Genomic DNA, 17,588 nt, shown 5'->3' with positions numbered 1-17,588 from the left:
CTTATTCTGGGAAAGCTAGAAATGCTGGTGCTGATTCGCACAGCAACACAGGGAGATGTGGACACTGGCAAGCATTGGAGATTGCTAAATGTGCAGGTGCTGGCTTACTCAGACAAACATAGAGCAGACTGGACACATGCATATACTGGGAATAGTAACATATGCAGGTGCAGATTTGCACAGAAAAACACAGAGATGTGGACAGGCTGGGAATGCTAAAAAGGTGCAGCTGGGAGCTAATAGTGATAGTAGGTAATCTGACACCTCAGTGACACAGGGTAATAGCGACAGAACTAGCAGCACATTACAAAACACACAGACATAGAAAACATGAAAGCCAGGATACTGGGAGAGAACTAACTCTCAGACTGAGAATAGCATGGAAGCTAATCCTGGAAACTTTAGAGAACTGAGAGCAGGCTGAGCAACACTCTGAAGAAAATAGCACAGAGCAACACTGGTGAGTATCACAGGCACTGAAACAACGAAGTTGAACAGCAGCTTCCTGTTCCTGGAGTCAGACTAAAATACCCCTGGGTAGCTAATCATTGGATCAGAGGATCAGCTGAGCAACCACAGGACTATCACTGTGAGAGACTAGTCAGGTGATATGAGCCAACATGGCTGCACCCATGTCCGGCACCCCGAAAACCAGGACGCAGGCACGGAAGCCATAGCAGACCCCAGGGAGAATACTCAGTCACCACTTACCTCCACTCCCAGCTTCTGGACACCTAAGCCCAAGGAAACCAGCGCAGAGGTGAGTAGCGGCCAATCCCAGGTCACCTCCTGACATATAGCCTGCGTTCATGCATCATATATCTATAGCCTGTGTGCATACATCATATATCTATAGCCTGCGTGCATACATCATATCTATAACCTGCATGCATACATCATATATCTATAGCCTGCGTGCAGCTTTGCAATTACGATCCTTACAGAATCAGGGCCTGTGTATTGATTACTTCACAAGGACCGCTCTTATTTCGCCCTACTCCTTCCATTGGCTGATGCAAAGATTTGCTCCCCTGCAAGCACAGCCATCTTCTGCTACGAACCCACGCGTTTTGGAGGTAGTCTAGGTGCTATGCCGCCTGTGTTTTATGGAGAAATCACTTACCGGTTTTACTACTCTGCAGATCTCCATATTAACATGACTCCCAAGCAAATAATACACTGTCCTACTGCCGCTTCAGTTTATGCAACAGCAGATATAGAACTACGATTTTAGATTAGGGAAAGAAGCTACACCTGCCAGTACTCCATAAAATACACTTATGTGCTAGAAAAATGGTCACCTGTAGTAATGCATCCTTTGGATAGGATTACAGCAGCAACACGTCGGGCCGTGAGCTCCACAAGCTCTCTGTAGTAAGGGAACGTTGCACTGTTCCTAGCATTACATTTTAATGTTATCTGCAGCAATGTTGAACACTAGTCGGATGTTTTCTGTTGCCCACATCAGTGTTGGAAGCTGGAGGTCTTACCTGATGGTGTGTGATCACAGTACACCTGTGACATTATTGCATGTGAAATCCAAATTTCTTGTTGATTTCGAAGATGGAGTAACCCATCTCTCTGACACCGACTATCAAGCCTTGTTCAAAGTTATTTTTTTAAATAAGAGCAAAGTTGTTCAAATGACAATGTGGATAAGCTACCTCCAGCAGTATAACTGGTCATGTTGGTACAGGGTTCCTCGGATGTGTGCTATTAGGTGTCAGAACTGTTCTGTGCACCTTTTGACTTCCCCAGTTAAAGACATATAAAGCAGATCCATTTGCATCAACGTTTCAGGTTTATTGCAACCCGTCATCAGGATACACAATATATACACAGTATATAAATAAATGTTTGAGTTATGTATTTTACCTGAGACCCAATACCCTTTCTTTTTGTAATTTATAAGCCCAGAATTGTGGTTTCTCTTTATAAATATGATTTGGTGGAATAGAATATTGGTAATATAAAAAGGGTAAGGTAAGTCATGTTGACAGCCATAATGGGGTTGCAGCTATTTTGAGGTTACTATTTTCCCATTCATGCATTTCTTATTTTCTATCTCATATTTTATTTTTTGCTTTCAGTATTTTTTTGCCCTTATTTTAATACTTATATTTTAATTGCAATTATTTTAAGGTTGAAGTGATTTTTTTATATATTGATTGGGTCTTCTTAAATTGGGCCAATTCATCCAATTCACCATACGCAACAGTAGAGACACTATGTTGTTTTTTAACTAACCCTTACTGAGTATTGTTAAAGCCACCAGCGCTATCTGCAATCACCGGCGGGTAACGGTGCAATATTACCCAAGACTCAATTACATTCAAGAATCGATGGCCATATATCATATTGAGTGTATGTTTTTGGACTGACACAGTAAACACTATATTTGTTTTCCTCTTTTTTTTTGTATATCCCAGACATCATGAGACTAAAGGTTGGAGAAACACTGGAAACCCCCCCTTCCCTCCCCCATTTGATATCGCTATCTTCTAGGAACTTTTGGTTGAGTTCCAAAGGTTCGAGCTGCATGGACCTTTTTCATTGGCACAAATTATCTCTGCTTCTCAAAGACAGTAAAATGTCAGCATGTTAGAATGCCCACATATCATCCCTGGTGACCCAGCGGTGACTGATCTGCTCCTGATGGCTTCACTGGCTGATGGCTCCCAGTGGTCAGGTCTGTAACTTCCAGGTTAGACCTGTGATCCTCCAGCTCTGGTAAGTATTGTGCCCCTATCGCTAACCCTCATGCCTACCCCTAACCCTCCCTCCCCACAGCCTAACCTTAACCTCCCGCCGCAGCATAACCCTAATCTTGACATTCTGACCCAATGCCTACATCCCATATAGAAAGGCAATGTTGAATTGTACCTCAGTAAAGTTTTCTCTATTGAATACTCCAATGTATGGTCCCTTAAAGTGTCCCTACACTGAACGATAATCCTTCAGCTCCAACCGATAAATGACTGATTATCATTCAGTGAATAGATCATTGTTCAGCGCCTAAAGATGGCTAATAAACGGTCGCGATCAGTTGATTGGTTTATTAAACATGTCCGATCATCCTGACCACTGTTCAACCGGTTCCGTGCAGTGAAGGGAAGACCGCGCCCATATACTGTGCAGAGTATGGAAGCACGGCCTTTATCGTTCGGTCGCTCAGACCCTCGTCCGTGTTGTTTGGATGGCGTGGTTCATCGTGTAGTTTATGCCCAGCGCTGGTCTATGGCATTTTTTAAAACACACTGAAATGTATTACAGATACAAGTACACAAAGTTTCACATTTCATTTCTTGTATTTACATTTTTTTTTCCAAAACCCTTTGCACATTTCCACTGCTTTAATAAAAATAAAAAAGAAAAGAGAAAAAGCCACACTCACAAATACAGTAAATATACAGAGGAAGAGACAGCACTGTACAGAGACATTACACTGCACCAACCCACCGCTTCCTCTCACTGCACCAACCCGCCGCTTCCTCTCATTGTACCAACCCGCTGCTTCCTCTCATTGCACCAATCCGCCGCTTCCTCTCACTGCACCAACCCGCCGCTTCTTCTCACCTTACACATCCCCCACCCCTACTGGCAATGACCAGTTTTGGTTTACAAATAAATGATGGACTATGGGAAGGGTGGACAGAGAGAGGTTGCTCAGTATATTAAAGATGGACGAGTCCGATGGAGATGTGGTGGAATAATGAAAAATTAGAAGTGAGATAAGCATGTTACTGGAGAAATTAAGATGACTTTGAACAAACATACCAAGTCAAGGCTATGTAAAGGAGCATTAACAGCTCGTACACACCAGAACATTCAAACACTGGAAAGCTGCATTACCTTGCGTCCACAATCCAGCCAAACGTTCACTGGAAATGCCAAGTGGTGCCTACAGACCCTTCACCAGAGGGATGAATCATCTCTTTTCTCTGCTGCATTTACCTAAACATTTAAATGCACTTCAGCATAATGCACCAAGGACACTGGAGAAGCACCAACTGTACCAGGCAATGCAGTTTAGAGATGAGAAATAGAATGGCCACCTTCATCATCCTCACAGTTGCTCTAATTTTTATGTCCGATTTGCTTTTATCATTTGTCATACTCCAATGCCCGATGCTGCAGTTTTCGGCCTTACACTAAAGCAATGATGATGATGATGATGGCTTTGTATTAGGAATAGTGGAAGGGCTAACAGAACTATTTATACAATATGGAGATAGAACAGGCAGAAGGGTAGTGATTTCCAGGGATATGGAGGAGGCAGTATAAGAAAACACCTTGAACTAGGAGAGTTTGTAAAGCAGTAAGAGACTTACAGGAGGAAGTGGGACAGGGCAGAGAGGACTGAGGGGATACATACAGCTCACAGGGGGCATTATTAATGGTTAACATTTGGAAGTGAATTATAGCAGGGAGAATGAGGTTGGTGCTAGTGAGTCTCTGACATTAAAATGGTAGGTGTCCTGGCCCTGGGATGTATGTATCTAAGGATACACTACGCTGTCTCATTTGGTGTCCGACCATCATGCTTTGTTGTCCATGCAGATGCCCTGCAAGAGCACCCTGTGGTGACAGCATATTTGCAGTCTGTGGGTACATCTCCCCTGACACACTCCGGTGCTTCATAAGCATGAAGTTCTGCTGCGCCATCTGAGGTGGAGGCGCCATTCCTGTCCTACCCATAGGGTGCATAGGTGGCACTCCCAGGGTTCTCTGCGGGCCTGGAAGACTTGGGCCTGAACGACCTGAATGCTGCTCTACCATCATATTCTGCAAGCCGAGGAGGTGCATATTAGTGGGGTGTGGTTTTGGAGGTTGCGTACTCCCTTTGGGAAAATACTGCAATGTACTACTGGGCTTCTCTGAGGGCATGATCCGGGACAAGTCAAATTCTGGGATACCGCTGGCTGATGGTCGGATGATCTCTCCCAGATCTGGGTCAGTGAGCATAGATGGAAGACCTGGGCCATAGGGATCCGATAACCTAGGAAGCAGACGGTGTTGATTAGGTGGTTCATCTGGATAGTGTTGCTGCATGGAGCTTCCTCCACCTCCCTGTGACAAAGGTGGATTGTGGGGTGGCCCAGGCTGCAGACGTGGTGGGAAGACCAGCTGGTTGGAGGACATCATTTGCGATCCAGGACATGGACAACAAGGCTCCTGGCTTACAGAGGAAATCATCATGGGATTTTGTATAGAACCAATTGGTGGGTGCATGGGAGGTCCAGGTGAACTAAGCATTGGAGGTTCATGGGACAGAGGTGGCTGTCCTTGGAGTCTGATGTTTCCCATTGGGCTATGTGAAGAACTCAAACTCAAGTGCAGAGATACAGGAGTATTCATCCCAGGACCTGAAACAGATCATATACAGCCAGATAAAGCAAGACTTCTACATTGGGTGAGCTATGCCTGTTTTTTATTTTAGAGTGAAAATTACATTAAACAAATGTCTTTATTTGCCCTTATGTACCACATCTTCACCTGTGACTTTTTTTTTTCCACTGAAATGGTAAAAAAACCTTAGAAGTACCATTATCTACAGCCTGTTCTAATGGGCCTAATTGTTAGTCGTATATCAGTTAAAATGCGGATGCATCTAGTGTTGCCGCTATGCTGTTTCAGCAGGGCGTCGTGACGCTCCCTGCCAGATATTAAAATGTGCCGTACCCTTATAGCGACACCCCCTGCTGAAACAGTCTGCCCTCAGCCATCCCCACCCGTGGGCCGCAGTCTCCTGCTAGTGGGAAAAGCTGCGGTTTAGCGATTGGGTCTGATTCAGCATGGATCGCCATTCTGCTTATACGCACGCACCGCAGTCGGTAATATCAGCGGTGCTATTTAAATGTTTGCATTCACATTGCGATCGCATCCCGACATAAGGACGCCCACTTCCCCTTACCCACATCCGTTATACTAGGGGAGCATAGCGAAACCGTCGGTAACATTGGATCCATATGCACACTTGCAGAAGGCCTGACCTTACTCAGAAATTGCTAACATCCACGAACGCCATCAGTGCTATGGCTGCTTATGGCCACACAGTGGTTCATTTATGCACGCCCCTGCAACGGTGTTGAAACGCACCAGCACGCCTGCTTTCGTGCGACCCTCCCACCACCCACAAACGCCACTTCCTGTCAATCACTCTGCTCTGGGTCTGCGTAGCCTCTGCAAACGAAGTTCCCATCGCAATTACTAGTTCGCGCACTGCGATGCATGCACAGTGCGAATGAATCGACCAATTGCGTCCGTTTTAGCAACTGCGTTCCTTGTTGAATCAGGCCCTCTGTGAATGGAATCGGTATGATTTACCGCCGGACCCATGCCTGGCGGTTGAAATCCCGACAGTGGCATCCTGGCAGAGGAAGAAATCCCGATCGTCCAAGGTAAGTATTGTCTAACCTAATTCTACCCCCTAACCCTCCCTTAGGGGTGCCTAACCCTAACCTTTCCTGCCGCCTAAACCTAACCTCCCAGAGGGGTTCCTAACCCCAAGTCCCCCCCAGGGACCCTAAACCTAACCCTCCCATCCGCGCTCGGCGTCCCTTCGATCGGGATGCCGGGCACCGGTCTCCCAGTGTCGGTAAAATGACAGGCGTCTATATTTAGACACTTGTCATTTAACCCTCGCCGGGATTAAGCAGTCGGTAAGCCGACTGTCGGGATTAGGTCCGCCGGCTTCCCGACTGCATACCCTGTGAATAGATGCGCACAGCAATACTTTCGTATTATGTGCGACTCAGAATTAGGGCCATAGTATATAAACCTTCACCCAGGGGCGTAGGGAGGGCGGTTCTGGTGGAGCGCAAGATCCAGGCGCCAAAATTGTCAGGAGGCGCCCGCTGGCTAGCTAAAATCTAAATCGGCAGCTGTGAGAACTGACAGCTTGCCCGGTGCCAGCCTGCCACGCATTGCAGTCAGCTCCAGAAGCGCTTCCGCCTTTGTGCATTGTGCATGTGACGTCATGACGTCACATGCACAAACAGAGGAGCCGGGATGTGCTGCGTGCCCAGAAAAAAAAAAAAAAAGCTGTGTGTGAGCTCGGTTTCCACTGATTCCGGGCCCCTCCTTTTTCTGGGAGGGGGCGGGGCTTAGCGCGCCGCGGTCGGGGGAAGGGGAGGGGGGGTCTCCTACCCACCAGCAGGTCTTTGCAGCTGTCTGCCCTCCTGGCTCCTTCCTTCCCAGCAGTAAGTCATTACAGCAAAACTACTGGAGGAAAGGTGATCACAGCTGCTCAGACCTGCAGCACAGCCCCAGCAGCCTATGAAAACAACAGAAGGCAAAGTGGAGGAACAGGTAAGTAAAAAAAAAAAAAGGCAGGAGGGGCACAACTGAAAGAGTTGTAGATGTACTCTATATATGTAAAGGGGTGGGGGAGGGACATTAAATATATACAGGGAGGAGGTGACAAAAGATTATTTGGTTTATATACTGTCAATGTGCGTACACACTGAGCGACATTGCTGAGCAATTGTACGATTACGACATCGTAATCGTGCAATCGCTCAGTAACCGTGCACAAATCGTGCACTGTAATGTCGGGAACGACCCGTGATGCGCACTCCCGCTGGTCGTTTCCGACATCAATCATCGCCTGAACATGCCGGCCAATCTGCCGATAACAACAGATTGGCCATGTTCAGGGATGAGGGAGGGTGCCTGCACTGACTGACTGATCGTTCAGTGTAGGCACTACAGGGGATCAGGAACGACTGTACCATTACGATGTCGTAATCATACCGTCTATCCTGATCGCCCAGTGTGTATGCACCTTAAGGTTTGGGGGAACAAAAGAGTAAATATATACAGGGGAGGGGGGACAAAAAATCACTACATTTATAAAACTGCAGGAGTTGGGGGGACAAAACATTAAATATATATATAACCGAATGAGAGGGGGGTTGTAAGAAATAAACATTTATTACACATTTATTATGTATATTAAATAATATCACCAGGCTTGTAATATACAGTAGTACTAGTAAGCCCTAGGGCCATATTCAATTTGGAGCGAAATGTTGGAATCGGCAATAAATTATCGCCGATTCCAACATTTCGCTCCAACAATTCGCTTCAAATTAACGTCATTTGACTTCATTTTCACCTATTTCAATTATCCCCGTATTCAATTTCAAAGTCTTTTCGCAGGTGCGAAAAGTCTTTGAAAAAAGAGGGGAATACGTTTTCACCATGTTTTGCATGGCGAAAAAAAGTGCAGAATTGGGGTTTAGGGGTGCAGGCTTAAAAAAAAATAGCCTGCACCCCTGGGAATGTCATTTAAAAATAAACTGTGTCAAAAAAAAAGTTTAAAAAAAAAAATCTGGACACCCCCAAAAATTTACTTTAATATTGGGGATTAAAAAATAAATAAATAGGGAACACACTTCTAAAATAGCCAAATTAAATTCAGAGGGGTTCCCTAGTATGCGGCAGGTGTTTTCTTCATTGCGGGAGTAGCGTGCATTTTTGCAGAATTTTTAAAAATCATTCTAGGGACTTAAAAAAATGCTTACCACCATTTTCATGTACCCCAAATTTGATAGGAATAGTTATTTTTACAAAAAAAATAATCTAAGTGCTATTCTTCACCCCCTCTTCATAGCCGCAAATATGCACCTGACGCGGCTATTAGAAACCCCGACTTCTTTCAGCAGGTAAAATTGGGGGTACCCATAGTGATCCCCCATGTCTAGACATCTTTAGGGGGGGTCCCTGGAATATTTCCAGAAAATTCCCATTTTTTGGCGATGCTTACCTTTCCGCTGGCTCCCGTTTTCGTTGATTTCTAATTGAATACGGGGATAAAGCGGGCAATACTTTATCCCCGGAAAAGCTGCGATGTGGAGCGAAAAGTCCAGCACGGACTTTTCGCTCCCAAATTGAATACACCCCCTAGTGTGGGTAATATTCTTAGCATTAGCACAGATAATAAATGTTTTTCCCCCTACAAAGTCATTTTTTGAAGTTCATCTTAAAAGAAGAAAGAAACCCTCCACCCCACCTGTCTTGGCACAGATGACAGACCGTGCATTTGTCCACACACCACAAAGAGAGGAACGGTGAGTCAGATTACCATACATATATATATATATATATATATATATATATATATATATATATTATACTAATTGTTGTAGGGCACGAGATAAGGGTAGGTGGTGTGTGTGTTGGGGGGAGGGCTGCTGGTGGTTTACCTCCCCCTGCCACCCGCTGCCTCCCTATGTCGCTCTCTTCTTCTTGCTGTCGCCCTCTGCCTTTCCCTGCCACCAACTGCCACTAATCGCCCAGTGTGTGCGCACTTATGGTATGTACACACTGGGCGATTAGGGCAGACAATCACTCTCTGCCTCTTCCTGTCACTCTCTGCCTCTCCCTGTCATCCACTGCCTCCCTAGCCACTCACTGCCTCTCCTGTCACTCTCTGGCTCTCACTGTATCTCTCTGCCTTCCGCTGCCACTCACTGACTCCCCAGTCACTCACTGCCTCTCCGTCTCTCCTTGCCACTCTCTGCCTCAACCTGTCACTCTATGATTTCTGCTGCCACCCACTAACTCCACAGTCACTCTCTGCCTCAACCTGGCACTCTCTACCTCTCCCTGTCACCAACTCCCTCTTCCTAGTCAGCCTCTGCCTCCTTAGTTATTTTCTGCCTCTTCCTGTCTACCTAGTCACTCTCTGCCTCTCCCTGTCACTTTACCTCTCTCTGTCACCCACTGTCTTCCGCTGCCACTCACTGCCTCCCTATTCACCCTTGCCACCCTTTGTCTCCCCATTTACCCACTGCCTCCTTAGTCACTCTCTGCCTTCTGCTATCACTCACTGCCTTCTTCCACTGTCACCCACTGCTTCCCTAGTCACCCTGTGCCTCTCCCTGCCATCCACGGGCCCCTAACATTGCATTACCCCGGGCAGCCCTTCATGTCCCAGTCCAACACTGGTGGTACTGGCAGCGCGGCACCCATTTGTTGCACAATGCTACACTTATATACAAATATAGTTTTTAGGTGCCTACGTGAGGGAGGTGAGGTTTGGTAAGGGGTGATGGGCACTTATATATTTAATTCTGGCATTGGCAGTGGCTGAGGGGTTTTATACAGTAGGTGATGGGGCCTGGCCTGCTATAATCAGTGAGGGGGGGAGAGCACTTATAATTTCCAATTTAGGATTTTTTTCTTTCAAATGCAACATGCCCCCATATTTTAACCGCGCCCCCAATTCAGTACAGGGGAGGGGGGCGCCGAAACATACCCTTGCTCCAGGCATCATAGAACCTAGCTACACCTCTGCCTTCACCTCATTAGATGGAGAAAGTGGTCTCTTTCTTGCTCTATATCCTACTTACTCTTCTCTGTTCTTCTTTGCCCAGTATCAGTCTGCTACAATTTTACACAAGACATCGGCGTCGAAAAAACAATGGATGGTTAGACAAAAACTTGTACCTTATCCTTGCTTTTAATAGAACCTTCAAAAAGGTATTCTTAAGGTTTCCCTGCAGCAGGGTGTACTATGGGGTCCATGTACAAGAAATATAGTTATCGCGGAGAAAAAGCCGCTCCTGCTGCGCCTGTTATCGACACGAAGCAGGAGGTGGCTACAGCGATTGTTACTATAAATAGCACCGCTGAGGAGACTGAACGATAAGTCACCCCCTCGGCAGTGTCAGCAAAGACTCTGGACTCACCCTCTCTCCCGTCCCGCACATCACCATTTTTTTTTTCTTTAAAAAAAAACAACTTTATTAACAAATGAACAAAACGACAAAGCCGACGTCCGGATCTCTCTCTCTTTACCCAACAGGAGGAAGATAACGGCACCCAGAGGTGGTGAAACTGTCGCTGGAGAAAACTCATAACGGTAAGCGACCTCTCCCTTTAGTAATAGCTGGGACACTTAGGATCTGATTCAGAGCCGCCCGTAAGCGGCTGCTCGTTCGTTCCGACCGATGTTCGCACAACTGCGCATGCGTACGGATTTTAATTCGCATGCGCGAACCAGTCAGTGCGGCCGAAAATCGTGTGCTCGCTAAATAGCGAATGCCTGCTATTTTGAGTGACAGAATGTCGCGTTTGTGGGTGGTAACAGGGGAAGGTGCTTGAAAACGGGGAGTGGAGATCCGAACGCAGGCGTGCCAAACGGTCAAAACGGGCGTTTTAAGGGTGTGCATAATTAACAAAGCAGCGTCATCCCCACGTCACTTGGTTGTTTTATAGTCAGAACTGCTCGCATGATTGTGGTAGGAAAAACCAACCACAAGAATAGCGAGCAGTTCATACGCCGACCGATGTACTCAATTAATCTAATAAATAGCGGACATGACGTATGATGCGGGCGGCATGGGGGCGGTTTTTCAAAATTACGTTCGCATGTTTTGTTCGCTCGTTCAGACATATAGGCGTGAACAGACCGCAAAGAGCGAACGGTTAATTTAAATAGCCAGCCCCTTTTTCTGGACGAGCGAGCGCAAATAGCGTCCGGCTCTGATTCAGGCCCTTAGCGCGCCCACAGGTGCCTAGGGCAGCACGATATTGAAGCCTGCTAGTAGCGCTAGCAGGCTGAAGGGGATGTAGTCATTAGTACAGGTCATTTGGATGACATTTTTATCAGCAGGTTTACCAGGTTTTGTAAACGCATGTTGAAAATATATATTCCCTAATATCCTTCTAAATTTGCTCTCTCACACTGAGAGATACAGAGGTCACTTAAGGTCCTTACCTTGCTGACTACCTGGGGGCAGAAGAATCCGGTCTGGTAGTAGCTCGTCATCGGAGGTGGCAATTGTTTTGATTGCATTGTGATACAATGGAGTAGAACTGGGCATGGCGTATTTTGACATCTGTGACATCATCAACGACAAGGGATTCTGGGTTGGCGTTCCATCTGAAAGGAAAATACATCTATGTACAGAAGTACAACAATCACCATTGTCAAAGCAAGCAGGAACACTTGAAAAAAATGTTTGTGCACCAATAACAGCAAACGGAATAAAACAAGGAAAGAGAATAAAAATATATCTTACAGTGATCTTACAAGCACAGGGGGTAGAAAATAGGGGATCCCACTGAGTAATCAGTAGCTTTATCACATACTGATCGTTTTAAATAAAGCTATTTTAATCGGTTTCCTTCCGCCTTTCAAAACTTTCACTGGTGAGAATAAGTTGGAAAAAAAAATACTTGAATACAGTGACACCAGCTTAAAATATACCTGCACCCACTAAACAGACACATACTAACACCTATACACATGTAATTCGTATAAAGTGATGGAAAAGTCGTAATTCGTACCGTGTTCAACGACTCCATGGGACGCTGCAGAATTCATGCCTATTCCCTGTTTTCCTGGAGGAATACCTGGACTAGGAATGGCAGTTTTAGGAGATGGTACCCACGCTGGAGAGGGTACATTCATCTGAGGTGACTTTAGTCTGCCAGGGGAGCTGCTGGGTGAGCGTCCACTTAAGGATGAGCCCAGTAATTGAGGAGACTTGAGAGAACTCTGGGGATTGGAGAGAGGGAGCACAGCCATCTGGCCTCCTGGAGTTTGAGGAGACTTTAGGTTGGCAGAAGGGGATGAGACAAGGGGTGAATTCACTTGTCCAAGTGTGGGAGACTTAAGGTGGCTCATAATAGGTGATCCCATCTGATTTACGCTGATGGTAAGTTCTGTTGGTCTGCGACCCATACTTCTGTTGACAGCCATGTGCACTGGTCCAATACCTGCTGGATTGGAGCCAGGTGTTGAGGGCATTGGCATGTGGCTGAGTCGTGTGGTGCTCCCCAGAGAGCTGTGCTCTGATCCAAACATGTCTATGCTCATTTCCTGCTGCATGCTGGTATATGGACCCTGCCCTGGGGGAAACCCTGTCTGCCCTTGAGGGAACTGACCTTGAATTACCATCTTCTGGCCACCTCCGCTCATTCCACTGCCATTTTGTGCTTGTGCTGCCCGAACCAGCTCCTCTGGTCCCACTCCTCCTTGAGAGCCCATCAGATCTCCTCCACTCCTCATTTTCTGTGGCAGTAGCATCTGTTGGTGGGGTGCCATTTGGAGGTTTAGGTTCATATTCATATTGACACTCATGTTCATGTTAAGGTTACCTCCTCCTATTGTTGGGTCAAGTTCTCTTACTTGCTGCCCAAGAGTGGGGCTTAGCATACCGCGGGACCCTCCGAAATCCATGCCCATGGCACGGCCGCTTACCATGCTATCTCCTTGGAACATGGCAGGTTCACCTGAACGCTGTTGCATCATCACTCTCTCCATGTCAATGCCTTGTCCGCTAGGAACCGACAACTGTCTCTGCATACCAGCAGGGCGCTTCTCCAACAACTGTTGTCGCAAGAATTCCTCTCGGGAATGAGGATTTAAAAATCTCTCTACTTCTCCCTGACCTCCACCAGGGTATCCCATTCCCCCCTGTGGAAAGCCACCTTGCCCTCCTCCCATTGGTGTCATATCTTCAGGCCACCTGCCTTGTCTCTGCATAACCCCCATTGTGTCCATTGGCAAGTTTTGCATGCCGCCGTATCTGCCTGGGAATCGTGGTCCTTGGAAAGTTATCCCTCCACCTCTTAGCTGCATTGGCTCCTGCCCCTCTAATGGTCCAGGTAACAGATTACTAATCCACTGTTCACCAGGTTTACTGTGGTAAGGTGGAGGAGGACCCCTGAGAATCATCTCAGGTGCTGGCCTCCCATGTATGGACATGTGCTCTTCCTTCCTCCGTTTTTCTGCATAATACTCCTCTTGAAGTTTTCTCCATGCAGCCTGCTCTGGTGTAAGACTGTCTTGTCCCAACCTTTGCATCATAAGACTCATTTGATGGCCCATGTCAGGTCCAGGCTGAAGGCCTCCCATGTCTTGCTCCATCCCTGGACCCCCCAAACTTTGGGTCTGAGTGATCATGGACTGCAAAGGCTCCTCATACTTTTTTATTGGAGCGGGAAGGTTTGAAGGGGCATGAGGTGGTGGGTGGGGAGGTACAGATCCCTCTACTGGACTTGGTGTGTGCTTTGAAAAAGACTCATTACTAGCACCACTGCGAAGCAACAACCTTTCTATGTCCCTCAAGGTCTGGAGGGATCGTTCACGATGCTCAAGCTGCTCTCTAGAAAGACCCTCTTGGTGCAGTGTCACACCAGTCCCCTGTGCACTTTCGACAAGCCCGGAATCATCGCCTGGTATTGGTGCAGAAGCTACAGGTGGAGGATTAGAGTGGCCACTGACAGGGCGGCTACTGCCATTTCCCAGTGCGTTGGGGGTCAACTCTTGGTTTGTCTCCTCAACAACTGCATCAGATTGTAGTGCACTAGCAGGGACCTGGTTAGGTGTGGTTGTCGGGAGGTTGGCTGGTGTTGGTGAAGTAGAAAGGGGTAGATTGGGCACAGGAACTTCTCCTACTGGATCTGGGGTACTGGGGGGTTTCTGGAGAGCATCCTGAATAAAAAAAAACAAAAAGACAAGAACATTAAAAAAAACTTTTAAAAAAGTAACCATAAGTGAAATATAGGGGCATTTTCAGTTTAGGCCTTCTCTTATACAGCATAATTAGCATGGTCAGCTGCAGGGCCGTAACTAGGGTAGTGCGGCCGGTGCCATCGCACAGGGCACCACAGGTCAGGGGGCGCTGTTTGGGCCAGTCATATTTCTGTTTATTATCATTCTTGCTTGTAGCTTCCTCTTATTTCATCCCCAGCGTCTCCTTGCCTCTCCTATCTCTTCCCTGGCCCTTCCCCATGAAGCCGTGGCCCTTTTTTGGGTGCATTATGTCCCTTTAAAAATGAGGGGGGCGCCAATGCTCTTTCTGGCACAGGGCACCAAAAAAGTCTAGTTAAGTCTCTGGTCAGCTGCACAATCAGATCAGTTATCGTCCGACCACAATACCCAACACTCCTGACCATCATCTCATATTCAATTTGATGTTAGCTTTTGATCAGTGTTGATGGGTCATTTAGGGCCCATATACATTTCAGCCAATTAGGTGTAAGATGACATACAGTAACAGGACTCAATCACAACAAGTATGGGCACCTTAAAAAGTGTGAGGATTCTAACATTGGAGCTTGATTACGTCTTCTTAGAAGGCGTCACAAACGTCCACGCCATGGTTATACTGATAGGACAGTACCCCAACATATGCAATAAGGGAGGAATTTGCCAGGTTAGTAAAATTAACATCATGTTAAAAGGTGTCATCGGTCAAATCGCCCAAGAAGAATGGCTTCAGAAACAACGCCTGGCGTTCGGGTCTAGTCAGAGACTACCATTATAGCCTCCTATCTCCACGATTTTTATTATCATACTTTGCAAATGAAGCCAAATTTCTCAATAAAATGGGCCCTAGTAATTGTTAGCGTGAAGCCACAACGCTAAGTTTCTAGAACGTCTTGTGCATTGCACATGCTAGTATCACACAGGAGAGGGCAACAAGATAGGTCATGTGTTATGCCAAGATCTTCACTTACAGTGGTCTCTGCTGTATTGTTCCTTAACTACAGATACAGGGTCTGATTCAGAGCCGCTCGTAAGCGGCCGCTCGTTCGTTCGGAGCGATGTTCGCACATCTGCGCATGCGTATGGGTTTTAGTACGCATGCGCGAACCAGTCAGTGCGGTCAGAAATCGTGCGCTCACAATATAGCGAATGCTTGATAATTTGAGTGACAGTGTGAGGCGTTTGTGGGTGGGTAGCATTTTCCTACCGCAATCATGCGAGCAGTTCAGGCTAAAAAACAACCAAGTGACGTGGTCGATGACGCTGCTTTGTTAATTATGCACACCCTTAAAACGCCCGTTTTGTCCATTTGGCACGCCTGCGTTCGGATCTCCACTCCCCGTTTTCAAGCACCTTCCCCTGTTACCACCCTCAAAAGCCTCATTCTGTCACTCAAATGATCAGGCACTCGCTATTTTGCGAACACACGAATTCTGACCCCACTGACTGGTTGGCGCATGCGCGTTACGACCCATACGCATGCGCAGATGTGCGAACATCGCTCGGAGCGAACGAGCGGCCACTTACGAGCGGCTCTGAATCAGGCCCACTGTTCCAATCTTCCCTTATTCTACTGACATACAGATCTGTCCAAATACATCGTACTTCCGTGTGCTACAAGTCGCGTGAGCACCGTACGAATTGGTAGCGCCATGCGTCTATTCGTGCGACAATTTACCATCAAATGCGACTTATTCGCAGTGATGCGGATAGGATGCACAAGCAGCTTCTGCTGATTTAGATAATATGTGACGTGCTTATATTCTGTGTGTGACTGCGGCTGAAATGCTACCTTACAGCGTCAGCGACACTAACGTAGCATTTCACATGCCGTCGCGCACAGAATATAAGCATGCCGCATATCGTTTAAATCAGCAGATTCGGCGTTTGAGTCCTATTCACATCACTTTGCGAATAAGACACATTTGAGGGTAAAAATTGCACGAGAAGACGCTCTGCGCTACAGAGTCACGCCACGGCGGGATTAGAAGGGCTGTTTAACGCGTAAGGAAGATGTATGTGGATGAGGCTTCAAGAACCAAAATTCACACCACCCCCTTTTCAATACTTCAGTATTGTGGTTATAGATTATTGTAATATTACTTCCCTCATTACAACACTGTATAATATTCTACATAGAACAACCATAATGCAGGAGCTGTTTGCACTGACCATACATGACGTCCCTTATATATCTGTATTACTTCCCACGGCCGGTATGCTAGCTAATGAGTTAAAGCAGGTACATAAAATTGGCGCGTAAAACGGCCAAGCCAGCAATACCTCATCAAGCTTGGCTCGGGGTACATTCCGCTGGTGATAGAGCAGGATGGAGTCCGCACGGCCCTGTAAAACAGCTTCAGCAGCCCTGTGTGGGGAAAAATGGTAGAAGGAGGAAGTCATTTCAAATTACAGAGTAATTAAATCTATGCCAACTTGTAGGGCTAATTTGTCATTTGGCGCCCCAAAAAGACATCACTACTGAGCATATGCAGAACATTATCTGTACTAATATTTCATTGCGATCCACAGGCAATTTCTAAAGTCCTACACAACAAAAATTGACGATCTCACCTCGATAGTGCAAGACATTTATAATGATGTTCTAAAGTTACAAGAGAAAAAGGAATCAGTTTAAACAAAGGGTGCACTCAGGCCCTGATTCAGAGCCCGACGCTCTGAAAGAGCGCTCGCTCTGAATCAGGGCGTTTTTTGGGGGGTTTTTTTGTGCGGCCTCCTGGCCGCTCGCATAGCTGTGGGTGACCACCCACAGCTATAGCGAGCGGCCAGGATGATGGTCGCGATGGTCAAGACCATCGGGCTTGCGACGAGACCCTTGTGGTAGGGTCTCGTGGCCGCAAGCCCCAGAGAGCTTTCGGCTCAAACAGAGCCGGAATCTCTCCACTGACATCACTCGTGATGTCAGTGGGGCTGCCCCCAAATGACAGGTGTTCACATGGGAACGCCTCAGTTTGGGCAGCCACCCCCCCGGCCCGCCCACCAAAGGGGGCGAGCTGTCACGCAACATCGACAACTTGTCCCCTTTGTTTGCGAACCCGGAGCGACGGATTGCCCGTCG

At 46.9% G+C, this 17,588-nt stretch overlaps 1 protein-coding gene across 4 annotated transcripts in view; it reads right to left on the bottom strand.

Moving 5' to 3' along the window:
* Window positions 1-3,041: 3,041 nt before the first annotated feature.
* The window catches only part of BCL9L (BCL9 like), a 47,066-nt gene continuing 32,519 nt past the window's right edge, over window positions 3,042-17,588 (bottom strand). The window contains exons 5-9 of one of the 4 annotated variants that reach the window (XM_088458747.1): window positions 16,793-16,877; window positions 12,301-14,452; window positions 11,729-11,893; window positions 7,154-7,276; window positions 3,042-5,366 (exon numbers count right to left, since the gene is read on the bottom strand). In XM_088458747.1, coding sequence (XP_088314873.1) covers window positions 4,462-5,366; window positions 7,154-7,276; window positions 11,729-11,893; window positions 12,301-14,452; window positions 16,793-16,877 — 3,430 coding nt within the window. In that variant the 3' untranslated portion in view covers window positions 3,042-4,461. The remainder of the gene's footprint in view (window positions 5,367-7,153; window positions 7,277-11,728; window positions 11,894-12,300; window positions 14,453-16,792; window positions 16,878-17,588) is intronic. The other 3 variants (XM_088458749.1, XM_088458748.1, XM_088458750.1) reach the window with 3 other exon arrangements.

The sequence above is a fragment of the Taudactylus pleione genome, unplaced genomic scaffold, assembly GCF_031769625.1.
Source record: "Taudactylus pleione unplaced genomic scaffold, aTauple2 ptg000848l, whole genome shotgun sequence".
Classification (NCBI taxonomy): Eukaryota; Metazoa; Chordata; class Amphibia; order Anura; family Myobatrachidae; genus Taudactylus; species Taudactylus pleione.
This window is presented reverse-complemented; position numbering and strand designations above follow the sequence as displayed.